Source organism: Schistocerca piceifrons, chromosome 2, assembly GCF_021461385.2.
Source record: "Schistocerca piceifrons isolate TAMUIC-IGC-003096 chromosome 2, iqSchPice1.1, whole genome shotgun sequence".
Taxonomy (NCBI): Eukaryota; Metazoa; Arthropoda; class Insecta; order Orthoptera; family Acrididae; genus Schistocerca; species Schistocerca piceifrons.
In genome coordinates this window covers 96,692,411-96,709,357 of record NC_060139.1, presented here as the reverse complement: position 1 = coordinate 96,709,357, position 16,947 = coordinate 96,692,411, and the positions used below count along the sequence as shown (strand labels likewise).

Below are 16,947 nucleotides of genomic sequence, written 5' to 3'. Positions count from 1 at the left end.
GAACACCCACCTGAGCGACTGGCTCGTGTTGGAAACCTCCCGTAACCAAGTTAACAGAATTTTCCTGTGTGACTTTGTCCATCGCAGAGGTACTCTGTCAGCACAACACTACGGTAGTACCAAAAGGCAAACCCCTCGTACGAAAGTACGCTAGTCTGTCCTCTTCTAGGTCATTGCTATGCAGCATGGGATCGTTACCGCAAGGGACTGACACAGGACATCGCCATCTAGACACAGTGGCTTTCCAAAACTGCACGTACTACCCTAGCTCGCCTTTCTCCTCAATCCAAATAATTCCTATTTACGCCTCAGCCTACTCGGTATTCCCCATGAACTCGAACAGCGTAGTGACTAGCTCATCTGGCTAGAGAGCAGGAGACCATGGTTCGAATCCCGTTCTTGGTACAAATTTTCATTCGTCGGTTCAGTATGCATACGTACGTCATAGGTATTTGGGACTTGGAAATGTCTCTGGAACCATATAGTTTCATTTGAGAAAGCAAGCGCGCGCTGAAGCCCACCCACCCACCCACACACACTGAGTGTGCCCCGACTGCTGCAGTGAGCGGCGGGTTAAACTAGATTTCTTGTGTTCACCTGTAGGAGCATGTAACTATGCTGGACATCGTGGCAAGTCAGCGGGCAGAATATCTGCGTTTTTAGTGTTCCCACAGCAACGTTCCGTGATATATCCGCAACCAGTGCCGGCGACAGCGCATGTTGGTTGGGTGTTTCCATTATCTACTATTATCCATGGCATTATTACTTTTTAGATTTCTTATTGTGAACACCTCTGATGATTCTGTGGCAGATAAAAGCTGTTACTAATTGGAAGCCTTCCTCCATCTTCGTACATCTACTCAATAAAGACTGCAAATTGTGTATAGCCTGTAAAGTTGTTGTATAATTTCTTTATTTGTGTGCCCATATTGTTTTTAATTTCTTTGTAATTATTGAGGGCAATGTAATTCCATCTTTGTAAGTACAAGAAGATGGATGTTTAGGACACAAACACATATCGCTTATTGAAAAAAAGTTAACGATGGTCTGCAAAAGAAAGATATTTAAAATTCGACTTGCTTTCTAGATCGCGGAACCATTCGTTAGAAGATACTGACTGTCCTTACGGTATTTCACGACAAATTTTTCGTTAACACTGGGAAACATCGTCTGCTTCCAAGTTTTTGTATTATTTCTTCGTTTGGCACTGGTGACTCTGGCCTAAGCACACGCCATTTCAGTGTTTCCCCCTTCCATACTTGTGTGTGTTACCTTCCCATGCCCAATTTCATATCTCCCTTTCCTCTTCACTCTTTTCCTCCAACTGACTCTCCATGACACTGCTTTAGTCTTACTGATAACTCACTTTTGCTTCATCCTCCCTCAACCTACTCACCACTTAGATTTCCAACTCTAACACCACTCCTTCATTTCTCTTAATAAAATAGATGTACAATAACATAATTAATTGCAATAACGCACAAATGGCGAATTGCAGAAAACCAAAAATATGAAGTAACAATTTTAAATCAAAGGAAAACTAGTGGTAAAGTTTGTAACACTACACAAAACACACGATACTTATTAAACCAGAAAGATGGAAATAAACAGAAGTAGTACTACACTGTGTTGTTTTTAACATAAAAAATGCATAGTTCTGCGAGGAGGTGTGATGTGAGACCAGAATCTACTGTGCTAAATAACGAAATGACCGAAAAACATGAATGGTGTGAACGAAAAATCAGCCACGAAATACCGTAAGGAAAAATAAACATCTAATAACGATCTGTCTTTAGGAAGCAAGTCAGACTGAGAATACACTACTGGCCATTACAATTGATGCACCAAGAAGGAATGCAGATGATAAACTGGTATTCATTGGACGAATACATGATACTAGAACTGACATGTGATTACATTTTCATGCAATTTGGGTATATAGATCCTGAGAAATCAGTACCCAGGACAACCATCTCTGGCCGCAATAACGGCCTTGATACGCCTAGGCATTGAGTCAAACAGAGCTTGGATGGTTGTACAGGTACAGACGCCCATGCAGCTTCAACACGATACCACAGTTCACTGGCGTATTGTGACGAGCCAGTTGCTCCCCCACCATTGACCAGACGTTTAGAGTTGGTCGGAGACCTGGAGAATGTGCTGGCCAGGGCAGCAGTCGATCATTTTGTGCATCCAGAAAGGCCCGTAGAAGACCTGCAACATGCGGTCGTGCATTATCCTGCTGAAATGTGGGGTTTCGCAGGGATCGAATGAAGGGTAGAGCCATGGGTCGTAACACAGCTGAAATGTAACGTCCACTGTTCAAAGTGCCGTCAATGCGAACAAGAGGTGACCGAGACGTGTAACCAATGGCACCCCATACCATCACGCCGGGGGATACGCCAGTATGGTGATGACGAATACACGCTTCCAATATGCGTTCACCGCGATTTCGACAAACACGGATACGACCATCGTGATGCTGTAATCAGAACCTGGATTCGTACGAAAAAATGACGTTTTGCCATTCGTGCTCCCAGGTTCGTCGTTGAGTACACCATCGTAGGCGCTCCTGTCTGTGATTCAGCGTCAAGGGTAACCGCAGCCATGGTCTCCGAGCTGATAGTCCATGCTGCTGCAAACGTCGTCGAACTGTTCGTGCAGATGGTTGTTGTCTTGCAAACGTCTCCATCTGTTGACTCAGGGATCGAGACGTGGCTGCACGATCCGTTACAGCCATGCGGATAAGATGCCTGTCATCTCAACTGCTAGTGATACGAGGCCGTTGGGTTCCAGCACGGCGTTCCGTATTACCCTCCTGAACCCACCGATTCCATATGCTGCTAAGAGTCATTGGCTCTCGACCAACACGAGCAGCAATGTCGCGATACGATAAACCGCAATCGCGATAGGCTACGATCCGACCTATATCAAAAGTCGGAAACGTGATGGTACGCATTTCTTCTCCTTACACGAGGCATCACAACAACGTTTCACCAGGCAACGCCGGTCAACTGCTGTCTGTGTATGAGAAATCGGTTGGAACTTTCGTCATGTCAGCACGTTGTCGGTGTCGCCACCGGCGCCAACCTTGTGTGAATGCTCTGAAAAGCTAATCGTTTGCATATCACAGTATCTTCTTCCTGTCGGTTAAATTTCGCGTCTGTAGCACGTCATCTTCAAAATGGCTCTGAGCACTATGGGACTCAACTGCTGAGGTCATTAGTCCCCTAGAACTTAGAACTAGTTAAACCTAACTAACCTAAGGACATCACAAACATCCATGCCCGAGGCAGGATTCGAACCTGCGACCGTAACGGTCTTGCGGTTCCAGACTGCAGCGCCTTTAACCGCACGGCCACTTCGGCCGGCACGTCATCTTCGTGGTGTAGCAATTTGAATGTCCAGTAGTGTATATTTCGTTAGGGACCACTGATGATGTTTTATTTCAATACAACGATACGCATTTGGTGACAAAAACATGCATTATCTTGTATTTGCAAAGGCGAGTTAAAAATACAGTGTCTTTAAATTATTTTGACTGATTTAAAGTGTTCATAATGTTCAAACGTGTGTGAAATTCTATTGGTCTTAACTGCTAAAGTCATCAGTCCCTAAGCTTACGCACTACTTAAACTAAATTATCCTAAGGACAAACACACACACTCAAGCCCGAGGGAGGACTCGAACCTCCGCCGGGACCAGCAGCCCAGACGAAGACCGCAGCGCCCCAGGCCGCTGGGCTAATCCCGCGCGGCGTTTTAAAGTGGCTCTCAACAAATTCCTCTTGTGCCAACCTCTTCATAACACTCGCAAGCTTCGTCCTCCAACCTGTTTTCTCCTACGGTTTTTTACCCTATATACCTGACTTAGAAGCAAGGTAGTTATTTCTTCACGTCTTAACAGACGTCCCGCCTTCTTGTAAGCGTTTTCCATTTACTCCTTTCCTCGCAGTTCCTCTGAAGGACCTCCCCATCCCTTATCTTATCAGTTCCTGAATACTAGTGAACGACGGAGAAACCGAGCGCCACTTTGGCTTTAATGACGGTGCGCTCGCTGTTTCGCCAGCAACCAGATAGCGTCGCTGGAGGGCGACTGGCGGAAGACGTGCGGCTCGCTGACCAACATGTTCGTGGGCGAGAACCAGCTGACGGAGCTGCCGGCGCCGCCGCAGCAGTCGGCGGACGGCGCCTCGCAGCCCGGCGGGCCGCGGCGCTCCTCGCTGCGCGACTGCAGCAAGCTGACGTGGCTCAACGTGGACTCGAACCGGCTGCGCGCGCTGGAGGCGGGCGCGCTGCCGCTGTCGCTGCACACGCTCAGCGCCTCGCACAACCTGCTCACCGCCTTCCCCGGCGCCGCGCTCGACGCGCTGCCCGGCCTTTCTTGGCTCTACCTGCGCGACAACTACATCACCCAGCTGCCGGCGTCCGGGCTGCGGCCGCGCAGGCACCGGCTCGAGCAGCTCGACCTGGGCGACAACCGCATCGCCAGCCTGCCCAGTAACCTGTTCAACGGGTGAGTCTTCTAACAACCCTACCACAACAAAGGTCAAAAATTAATTACGATTGTAGTGTTGCTCACGCTACTAAATATTGCATTTTCGGGCAACAACGAAGTTATACGAGGGCTATCCACAAAGTACATTACGTTTTGGAATTGAAAATAAATAAAGTATTGGAAATTTTTTTTTATTATATACAGATGAAAGCCACACTTAAATACTACTTTTCTACATAGTTGCCATTTAAATTAAGGCACTTATCGTAGCGATGGACGAGCTTGGAAATTCCTTCGTCGTAAAATTCGGCCGCCTGCTCCTTCAACCACGTGGTTACCTCTTCTTTTGGGACAGAAAAGGTGTGATTTTTGTGGATTTCCTGGAAAGAGGCACTACAATAAACTCTCAAAGGTATTGTCAAACTCTGCACAACCTCAGAAGAGCAATACAAAACAAGCGCTGGGGAAAGTTGGGCTCAAAGATCTTGCTGATTCACGACAACGCCCGGGTCCACACGGCAAATGCCACTCGTGAAGTTCTCGAATCTTCTAAGTGGGAGTTGTTTCCTCATCCGCCATACAGTCCCGACCTGGAACCGAGCGACTTCCACTTATTCCCAGCAATGAAGAAGTGTTGGCTATGCAGCGTTTTGGTGACGACGCACAGCTTCAAGAAGAGGTAACCACGTAGTTGAAGGCGCAGGCGGCCGAATTTTACGACGAAGGAATTTCCAAGCTCGTCCATCGCTACGATAAGTGCCTTAATTTAAATGGCAACTACGTAGAAAAGTAGTATTTAAGTGTGGCTTTCATCTGTATCTAATTTAAAATATTTCCAATACTTTATTTATTTTTAATTCCAAAACGTAATGTACTCTGTGGATAGCCCTCGTATCGTGTGGCAGATGTCATTAGAGCTTAGTTAATAAAGTCATTTCTTGAAATATTGGATAACCTAGGCACTCATCTCTTCGTGTTTCCCACGCTGGTGTCGTTGTGAACTCATGGCTCAATCGTCGAAAATCTAGGTAGTGATGATTCCAACCTGGGATGCAAAGAGGCCTAGGTGTTATTCTGCGATATTCAAAAGTTTTATAGACGTGTTTCATAAACCATTCATGAAGATTAAATTTTTGCAAGTTAGGACAATGGTGATGTAAAAAAGTAATCAGCACTCCGAATTTAAGTTACACTTCTTTTTTATTACTTTTCTTGCAATATCACGTAACTCGTTCCAAAACATCACTTCACAATATAAAACATGCTTTAAAATATCTTCCTCACTGTTAAAGTTCACATTTCATAAACTGACTACAATTTGCGCCTTTTGAAGATGACGACCAAAGCTTGACTCTCTAATAACCGCCTACGCGCCCAAAATTCAGAGTATTTCAAGTACTTCAATGATCATAGTGACAAAAGAAAGAATACACATATGAATAATATCATTACAATATATACATACCTATGTATCGAAGTACCTCGACATTAATGAAGTCAAATCTGAATGTTGTCACAGAAATACGTTAACTATTTTACAGAAACACAGTAGAATATTGCTGGTATCGAGAAGTTGAGGTGAGGTGCCGTAATGGTTACATAATTCAAGTACTATTACAGTCTACACCTGTTGAATTGTCAGAATACCTTACTAGCGTCATTCAAAACGTAAACTACCCACACCACCAAAATATGGTAGGCACCTGTCCTAAGACCAATCTGACGCTGACTTGAACATCTGGATTAGCATGACAACTCCATCATCAGCCCCTCTCAACAACTTGAATAATGGGTTAGTGTACACCTACTGAAGTCTCAGACATTCTCACTTCTGCTATTCAATGGACACGCCTCTCTCATCGCCAAACATGGTAGGCACCTGTCCTAACGACTTGCAAGCATTAGTTCAGCCAGCGGAACATGGGTGACAGCAGAATATCAGCAAATACATGATAAGATAAAAGAACAGCAACGAACCCGGGAAAAGAAAAGTCAGACAAACACTCAACATGTAGTATGTGTAATGGGTGTTTAAGCGTAATTCCATAACTAATAATGAAGTGACCGTAGTTTGAAGGTACCACTACATATGATATTCTCACTATTACAATATCATAAGCAGTTAAGCCATTGCACTGGTGAAGCATGATACCTCTAATTTCTGCGCCGTCATGTTCCAATCAACTATAAAAGCACATTTCTGACACGATTTTGCACCGTAGATAAGCTACTAGTGATCCCAGAAATGGTTCACAATTGCTTAACATATATAGGCACTGGACCTAAGTCTTCCTCATCCTCCATCTCTTTGCCTATCTCCTCCTCTCCCATCCCTTTGTCTATCTCCTTCATTTTTCCCTTGTCTCTAGTCATCACCTCCTCCAAACACTATCCCCCCCTCACCCCACTCGTCCATCTCGTCATACACTCCTCTCTCTGCCCATCTCCTTCTCCATCTCTCTCTGTCCATCTTCTTCACCGCTTTCTCTACCCATCTCCTTCTTCACTGTCTCTCTGTCTCTCTCCTTCTGCCCCTCTCTCTGTCAGTCTCCTCTTTCTCCTCTTTATGTCCATTTCCTCTCCCCTGTCTATTTACTCCTCTCCCCTCTCTCTGTTATCTTGAGACGTACTTATTGTTACTGAAAGTCTAGATTCCGTAATACTATTCCAACAGTAAGCTGATAAGCCGTAAATGTAACAATCATCTTTTCTGTGAAAACTGACTGTGTGGAAGAAAACAAAACAGTATGTATCTGTGTATTCCATTTTTGATTAAAAATATGTGTAACGAGAAATGACATGTACGGGAGAAAAAATTTTCCTGATTGCTTAAATACCCTACCATCGTAGTTGAAACTGTCGGCGAGAAAGGAAACAAAGCCTCACTCATTCACAACAGTGCACAGCACAGCATTTTCTTCCTCGCACATGAATTTAACAGAAAAGTTGAACAGTACTGTTTACAATAATATGTAGCCCATATCTGTACGATTGTTTATTAGAGCATCTTGTAAGTAATATAAGTAAATAGCCAAAACCATTTATAGATTTTTGGTAATGACGTTTCGACTTTCTATATATATATATGGTCTGCATCCATCTGTATGTTCACTAAAGTATCGTGTAGAAATGTGAAGTAAATCTGTCTAGCACTTTTCGAGATATTTGATAATAACGTTTCCCCCTTCTATGTTAGATATATATTTATATGGTACATATGTATTTATAAATGTGTATAGGCTATGTCCATTTGAATGTTTTTTAGAGTATGGTGTAAATCTTGCAAGTAATTCGATCAAGTACTTTTCGAAATTTTTAGTAATAACTTTAAATATCGACTTGCCTTTGTATGCTTGTACACGTTTTGGGTATGTATTTATATACCAGAGTATGGTTTAAGAGTGACTGCCGAGGGCTGTTGGCAGGCGGGTTGCACTCAGCCCTTGTGAGGCAAACTGAGGAGCTACTTGATTGAGAAGTAGCGGCTCCGATCTCGGAAACTGACGTACGGCTGGGACAGCGCTGTGCCGACCTCATGCCCCTCCATATCAGCATCCAGTGACGCCTAAGAGATGAGGGTGACACGGCGGCCAGTCAGTACCGCCTGTTCTCGAGAAGTTTAGTTTAGTTTATGGTTTAAGAGCTTCAAGTAATTCGAACAAGTACTTTACGAGATTTTATTAAAGTGTCGTTTAAAAATCTGAAATTAATCAGTCAAGAATTGTTCCCGATATTCGCTATCAATGTCCCCCCTCCTACGACCTCCCCCCCCCCCCCCCTCTCTCTCTCTCTCTCTCTCTCTCTCTCTCTATATATATATATATATATATATATATATATAGAGTGTGTGTGTCTGTGTGTGTGTGTGTGTGTGTGTGTCACTATGACTACCTGTTTGGTAGCTTGTTTCTCCCTCTTTGGGATAAAGTACAGCACTGATTGTGCGTATCAGTTATCCGGGAGTTTCCTGGTAGGTTTGTTGAGCTATGTGGCATTAAGTGGCTACGCACAGATGAATAACGGGCCGCTAATTCACGTACGTGGTGATGGCTCCTGATAATGACCCAGATGGGTTCCATAGGATTTACATCAGGCGAATTTCGTCACCAAGACATCAGCGTGTGTACATTATAGTACTCTTCCAACCTCAGTAGCGCGGGCCTGGCTCCAAGACGTGGAAAAATAGACTACTTAATGATGACGTCGCCGTCAGGGATGACATCAAGCGTGAAGAGATGCAGGTGGCTCGCAGCTGTCAGCATGTCTTCTGTGACTACCACAAGTCTCTTGCAAGCGACGGAGAATGTCTTCCATAGCATAATACTGCTCCCACCATCCTGTATCAGAGGCACGCAGCTCATTTCGAGCCGCCGTTCGCCTCGATGATGGCATTGGTGGAGGCGACCAGTGGCGTAGGTAGCAAAAATGTGTTCACCCCAAGAGCCGACACGTTGCCTTTGATCTACAGCCGAATCCCAATGATCCTGTGCACACTGCAATCGTAACTGACGATGTTCAATGATGTTCGATGAACAGTGTGTTCCGAAACACTTGTGCGTGCACCAGTATTGTAGTCTTTTGGCAGAGATGTCATAGACCACCATCTGTAGCACTTTACAGAGCAGACCAGCCTCCGAAACCCGTGTTCTGGAAATAGTCTACAACGTCTAACTATTTAACCCTCAGTGGTAGTTCCACTGTCCTTCCTCTTTTCGCAGATTCTTACGACTGTAGCAAATGATCGTTCGAAATACTCTTTCACAGACTCTGCGAAATAATAATCTACTCTTTATCAAAGTCGCGTATCTCAATGGATTTCCCACTTGCAGCCCAATTCTTCGCAAGGGTGATCTCCCGTCCGTATCTCCTCCGGTTACATACTTTCGTTGCCACGTTACGCGCCCGCAACGCCACCAAGTGGCATCCAATTCCGCAGTGGCAGTGGCCATAATGTTTTGGCTTATCAGAGACCAAACGTTTATTACAGTGTCGAGTAAAAATTTTAAACTTATGGGTTATCTACTTTGCGTTATTTTTGGTAATAACGTTAAACAACGACATATTTTTATATGGTAATATAGACTGACGATCGAAATTTGAAGCTGTTCAGAGTGGCTGCGCGTTTTGAGGTGCCATGTCACGGATTGCGCGGCTCCTCCTGCCGGAGGTTACAGTTCTCCATCGGGCATGGGTGTGTGTTACTTGCTCAAGTTAGTTATTTTAAGTAGTGTGTGAGTCTAGGGACCGATGACCGCATCGGTTTGGTCCCTTAGGAATTCACACACATTTAAGCATTCGAAATTTACAGTTTCCACATTCGAGTGGATAGGTTAAATGGCAGGATCAAGTATATTCCCCGTCTGTGGCCCTGTTAATAGCAAAATGTCTCAGACACGCAGCTGGTTCTGAGTACTATGGGACTTAATACCTGAGGTCATCAGTCCCCTAGAACTTAGAAGTACTTAAACCTAACTAACCTGAGGACACATCCACGCCCGAGGTAGGATTCGAACCTGCGACCGTAGCGGTCGCGCGGTTCAGACTGAAGCGCCTAGAACCGCTCGGCCACAACGGCCCACGCAGCCATTTTTGATTATAATCACGTGGAGCACTTGAGGGAACGACTGAAGAAAGTAATCTATACAATAATATTACGGCAGCCAGTTGCCATTTCTAGCCGATGTTTAGTTTCTGGAAATTCTGTAAAGCTGATCATAAAACAAAATACGGAGTTTAAATGAAAGTGTGCTGATCCACGACATATATGATACATTGAAAAATACGTTTTACGCAGACTTTATGTAGGTAAATGATAAACAATCCATTTTATGCCACTGATCATAGTCCTACACTTTCCCTTTTGTCTTACCCCTGAAAAAAATCCAGCCTGGTGTCCACACTGGTGTCCAAAATTATACACTGGTGTCCAAAATTAAAACAACAAACCTTTGTTTTCTCGTCCTGTGTTCAGTTCACGTTATAATCATACAAACTGTCAACAGATGTCCGTACGATTGTTTTCTGTACGGAAGACGGCATTTCGGTCAGTGGAAAACCAAGCCAACGATGACGTCAGGACACCTATCCAACGGAGTAGTGTTTGCCGGGTATTCCCACATCCACAGTTGCTGTGCACACAGTGATAGACAGTACACTATGTTGCAGAGAACACGCCTACCAGTCTCTCGACGGTGAAGGGGCACAGGAAGAATGGAAGCAGGACAGTCGCAGACTCATGTGGCCCGATGGCTTAACGTGAATCTTTCTGTTGTTTCTCGGCTGTATTGCCAAGTCATAGAGACCGAAACTCTATTACGACGAACATGGTAGGGCCGACCGCTTGTGACATCAGAAAGGGAGGTCCTTTATTTGTCTGTAAGGGCACGACGGTACCGCCTTAGCGCTGCGCAACAGCTGGCGTTTGACCTCGCACTATCCTTTGGACGTTCTGTATCGAAACAAACGGTGTGGAGAAGGATTCGACAGAGTGGCCCTTACTGTAGGAGAACTGCTGTATGACTGCCTCTGACGCGACTTCACACACGGGAACGTCTGGAGTGCAAGTCGTCAACATGCCACTTGAACAATCGAACAATGGGCCGATGTTCTGTTCACATATCAATCCCGATTTGGCCTGGAGAGTGATTCTCGACGGATTTGCATCTGAAGACAACGTGGCACACGATTTAGAGGCCCGAACATTGTGGAAATAGACCGATATAGAGGAGGATTACTAATGGTGTGGAGAGGGATTATGTTGATCACTCGAACACTTGTTCATGAAATTTTATCGGTGGTTCGAAAAAGTTTAACTGTTGTCACGCACCGTGACGAGGTCTTTGGACCTCATTTATGGTTGTTACGTGGTGCTGCGCTCCCAGAATTCGTGTTGATGGACGATAATACTCGATCTCATAGAGCAGGAGTGGTTGATATTTTCTTGGAAAAGGAAGATACTGCACACATGGCGTGGTTTGCTCGCTCTCTTGATTTGAATCACATAGAGCATGTCTGGGATGCGCTAGGGAGACAGGTTGCATCACGTCAACACCCTCCAACTATTCTCCAAGACTTGAGAGCAGCTCCGCAGGAAGAATGAGCGGTATTGCCTCTACCTGACATTATTCACACCATACTCCGTCGTTGTCAGGGCTATATTGCTGCCGGAGGTTGTCACATCTCGTGGTGAGAACCTTAACCTGTAGTCGGAATGTGTGTGCAATACTGTTAAGTAGGAAAAAGAGTATAACTTTTTCATCCAGAGTTCTGCATGTTGCAGTTGTTTACGCTCTGTATTCTTTACGTTTTATCTACTCTGTTATCACCTGTTTATACTGTTTCGTGGCAAAGTAAAAGTCTCCCTTGCAAAATTTCCGTGCCGGCCGATGTGGCCGAGCGGTTCTAGGCATTTCAGTCTGGAACCACGCTACGCTACGGTCGCAGGTTCGAATCCTCCCTCGGGCATGGATGTGTGTGATATCATTAGGTTAGTTAGGTTTAAGTAGTTCTAAGTTCTAGGGGACTAATGTCCTCAGATGTTAAGTCCCATAGTGCTCAGAACCATTTGAACCAACGAAAATTTCGGTTTCTTGCTTTAATTTTGGACACCATTGTGCTTTCACAGTAATAACTAAAGTCAGCAATGGCAGATTTAGGGTTCCAGTCACAGGTAGTAGATCTCAGTGATGAGAGAGTAGAAATGTTAACACCGTATGTAAAATATCGAAGTTCCGTTAGTGAATACTTTGGGAAGTACTTAATTTAGCTTTACATGCTCTAAGAAATCTATTTCTGGAAGACAATTTTTTCCAGACTAGCAACCTAGGGAAGTATGCTTCCAAGATTTTATCAACGAATACAAAACGCATCGTTGAGGTATGGCTTGAACATATTTAGCAGCACAGAAGAAGTTTCACCATATTACCTCTATTTTTATTTTTTTGCTATAACGTATTTCAATATGTGCAAAATGTAACTTACGTAATTTGAACATGCCTCATATTTCACAACAACTTCAAAAGGTTGAAGAACGATACCTGGAAAGTGGTATACTTCAAAGTGAGACTGTTAGTCATAACTTTATGGCTGAGCGAGATAAAGTCGGACCGTTTCGTTTTACGCAATTCTAAGAATTATATGCAGGATCCGCACTATGTACGTATACATGAGATAATCGATAACTGTTTACAACGTTCCACAGAGGTGTGGAGCAAGTCGAGATGAAAAAAAAAGAAAAACTTTATATCGGGCACTTGTAGCCCATCAAGTTGGGAAACTATCTCAAACTGGCCTAATAAGCCATCTAAGCTACAGCACATGCACGCTGTCATTCTCCTTTGCAAAAACTATTAGCCCAAGGAAAAAAAAGTCTATGGGACTTTTTTTGTAGGGAATTTAATTGAGTCTAATCTTTCATTGGGGTGCTTCTCCAGTGGGGGTTGCCGTTTCTGAGTTATTAAAAAGAAAGTACAAATGTGGCATTCGAAGGCACCCTTCACCGCAAATGCCTCCTCTCCCCCACGAACCTGGCAGCAGTCAGGATTTTTATTATGTTGTTGATGGCTCTGCTTCCTACAACTATACAAAAATTGCCGACTACACGAAAAATTTTCGAAATTCGACCTTTTAGGATGTTAATTGACTGGACTATAGCACCATAGCTTAGATGTGTATTCTGTTAACCCTTATTAATTTAAACATTCCTTGAGGTTAATGACATAACAACGCTTTATTAGAAGTTATGCAAAAGCTACGTACGTTTACAATCTGATGTCATGCAATACAAGCACAGTAGTTTCGTAAAGAGAAGTCAGGAAAACGAAACAGTTTAATTCCATAATTGTATACTGTAAAAAGTCACAGAATTTTGTGGTAGCCTTTACAGAAACGTCAGTTCCACAGCTTTTAAGAGCAGGACTAACCAACATCAATTTCTTGGCCAGGCAGTGCATACTTCATCAAGAAACAGATGTTTCCTCTCTGACAAAATACTGAAACACCTCTCTAGATGAGTCCTATGGGCTGGCCGGTGTGACCGAGCTGTTCTAGGCGCTACAGTCTGGAGCCATGCGACCGCTACGATCGCAGGTTCGAATCCTGCCTCGGGCATGGATGTATGTGAGGTCCTTATGTTAGTTAGGTTTAAGTAGTTCTAAGTTCTAAGGGACTGATGACCTCAGAAGTTAAGACCCACAGTGCTCAGAGCCATTTGAACCATTTGAGTCCTATGGTGGGAATTTGGTAGCACAACAGGCTATGACACGTACTATCAATACGCTGTGAAGCTAATAAAAATAAAGTACATAATTCTCAGTGGTGAAATTGTCCACATTAACTGATATTGCTGCGCAGACTACATTGAGTTTAGAAATCTGCATGCACTAGGGTATGAGGGAACCCCCTTCTCAAATGTGGCAATGAATGTGCTTAGCTGAGCTTAGAGCTTTCTTTGTGGATGAAGGCAGCTGAGGACTGTGTTGGACATTGCGCAGCTCGCTGCAGGTGCGCGACCTGAACCTGGACCGCAACCTGCTGCGCGGGCTGCCGGCGCAGGCGTTCCGCGGCACGAGCGCGGGCCGGCTGTTCCTCTCGAGGAACCGGCTGCACAGCCGGCACATAGACCTGCGCGCCTTCAGCGGGCTGGCGCACTCGCTCGAGGCGCTCGACCTCGAGCACAACCTGCTGCGGGAGGTGCCCCGCGCCATAGCACACCTCAAGAAGCTCAAGTTCCTGTACCTGCCGTCCAACAACATCAGCGATGTGCACCCACGGGTGAGTTCCTACTGTTACCAATGTGTAATTTCTTTTGATTTTCTGCATCTACATCTGCAATTGACCAATGAGTGCCTGGCAGAAGGTTCAACGAACAATCTTCAAGCTTTTTTCCTACCATTTCACTCTCTAACAGCGTGCAGAAAAACTGAACACTTAACTCTTTCTGCCTGATCTCTGGTGTCTTACCTTATTATTATGACTGTTTGTTCCCATTTAGGTGGGCACCAAAAATCAATTTCACACTTTCAGGTGAAAGCAGTTTATTGAAATTTCAAGAGAAGATCCTATTGCAGCGAAAAACGTCTTTGTTTTAATGGTTGTCACCCCAGTTCACGTACCATATCTGTGGCACTCTCCCCACTATTTCGCGATAGTACGGAACGAATTGCCTTTTTTGACGTCGTCCATCAATATTTCATGCGGGTCCCACACCACACACTCCAGAAGAGGACATACAAGTGTAGACATTTTCTTAGTGCTCTGCCAGTAAATCGTAATCTTTGGTTTACTTCACTCACATTATTATCTATGCGATCGTTCCTACTTGATATTTGCAGTTGCCGTCCGTAAGGATTTAGTTGAATCTACAGCCTTTAGATTCGTATGATTTATTATGTAACCATAATATAGCGGATTCCTTTTGGTTCTAATGTGGATGACTTCTCTATTTTCATTATATAAAATTAATTCTCACTTTTCGCACCATTCAGACATCTCATCTAAACCGTTTTGCAAAATTTGCTTTGATCATCTGATGACTTGATAAATGACAGCATCATCTTTGCAGATTGTTCCTCTGGAAATGCCAGATATTACTTATGCTTTGCTCGGTGAGTTTCTGTCAGTTACCACTAACTGTAGTCTTCTTGACAGGAAATCACGAATCCAGTCACTCAACTGAGACCGTAGTCCATAGGCAGGCAATTTGTTTAGAACTCGCTTGTGAGGTACAGTCTCAAAAGCCTTCTAAAAATATGGAATCAATTTGATTTCCCCTATAAATAGCACTCATTAGTTTGTAAGAATAAAGAGCTACTTTTGTTTTACAGAACGATATTTTCTGAATCAGTGTTGGGTGTTTGTCAACAAGTCGTTTTCGTCGAGGCAGCTCATTATGTTCGAACGCAGGACATGTTCCAAAATCCTACTGCAAATCGACGTCAGCGGTATGGTCTATCAAATTAGAAAATCACGTCTTTAAGTCATCTAGAATGTTCTACCAAGGTGTATTGTTGCTTCCAAATGTCTATTTTGTAAAAGCACTGTTCTTTTCAGGTGACTAGCCCTTTTACGTAGGCCACCTAGAGGTAAAAGTTGTAAAGTACGCTCCTCTCGATCAGCAGTCGCCTAAGGATGGCAGTAAGCTTTCTTGCCGAAAATTCCTGAGGAATCAACGATTGAATCCAGCTAGACCCCCGATAAGAACCTGAATTACGCACTTACCAGGAAAATATTGAACCGAAAAAGAACAATATTTCACGTGTGCCTGTACAAGCACCCACCCCTTTGTACCAAATGTGAGAATTTGTTACAATTTTACTTTGCTCCCTGTCGTGATCTACAAATGGATGGCTGCTTCGCAGCTCACCCTGTTATTGCTAGGCTAAGTGCGATTTCCACAGTTAGAAACTCTCTTCTTTTACTAAATTTCTGTTTTTATTTCATGTTCTGAAACTGGATCTCCGTCGTGGCAATCCTCCCCCCCTGCTTTTTTTGCTGTACTTGTCTGACGAACGCTCGTAATTTAGTGGGTTATCTGAATCTTTCGTTCATGACAGTGAGTGTGATAGATTACTTCTCGATAAAAATAAAGTTAAAATAATCCAAAAGTGTCACTATGTGTTGTTTAATGGAGTTAGAATACTAAATAGCCTTTGTTATTTGGTGTGATTTCTCTGGCGGAGTCAGTTTTCTCACAACTCATCTAAGTAGCTGTCATTATGTTGAAAAATATATGGGACCATAGTTTCAACCTGTGTAGCAAATGACCTTTACCTGACCAGAAGATACACTATCTTCACTGTTGTCTCAGTAGTTGCTCAAAACTAGTGTAAAGTAAACTTGTAATATGATTTGATGTTATAACTCAAGGAGAAGGGAGCTCATATTCTCTATTGACTGAAATTCAACATTGAATTATAGTTACTATCTCTGACGGATCATGGGAGACCTAATTTTGCGATGCAGAGCTACCGCCACAGTGTCCAGAGAGGGTAGATCAGGTTAGTATGTGTGTGCAGCCGTGCATAGAGGAACTCGTAGTTTTCCTATGACATTTTCCCCACAGAAGGAGTTGGGAAAACGAGGTAAGAAACTGTGAGCGTGCAGATACGAGCTAAGCTGCTGAAACGAGATGTATCAAAGGAAGAATGGCAAACTAGAAACAACAGTGCTATCAATGTTTTTCAAGTAGACAATGGTAATGCATGTGTGGTAATGGACACATTTGGCTACGTCATAAAAACGTAGGATGAGGTAAAGGATAACATATATCAAGATCTCAAAAGATGTACCTACAGTTAAGATCTTCAGGAAAACGCAGCTAATGGTTAAGCAGACGACAGTAGATTTTCACACAGGCAGTAGAATAATTCCAGAAGCTGAAATTGCATCTATTCTGACCATTAGCAATGGACATTATTGGGGAAGCGTCTAAGGAATCAGCACCAGATTCCA

General features: G+C 43.8%; 1 protein-coding gene across 1 annotated transcript in view; it reads left to right on the top strand.

The window, feature by feature from the left end:
* LOC124775174 (chaoptin-like) overlaps nucleotides 1-16,947 on the top strand; it is a 165,040-nt gene that overhangs the window by 78,801 nt on the left and 69,292 nt on the right. Inside the window, exons 4-5 of the mRNA XM_047250013.1 lie at nucleotides 4,069-4,515; nucleotides 13,989-14,268. Coding sequence (XP_047105969.1) covers nucleotides 4,069-4,515; nucleotides 13,989-14,268 — 727 coding nt within the window. The remainder of the gene's footprint in view (nucleotides 1-4,068; nucleotides 4,516-13,988; nucleotides 14,269-16,947) is intronic.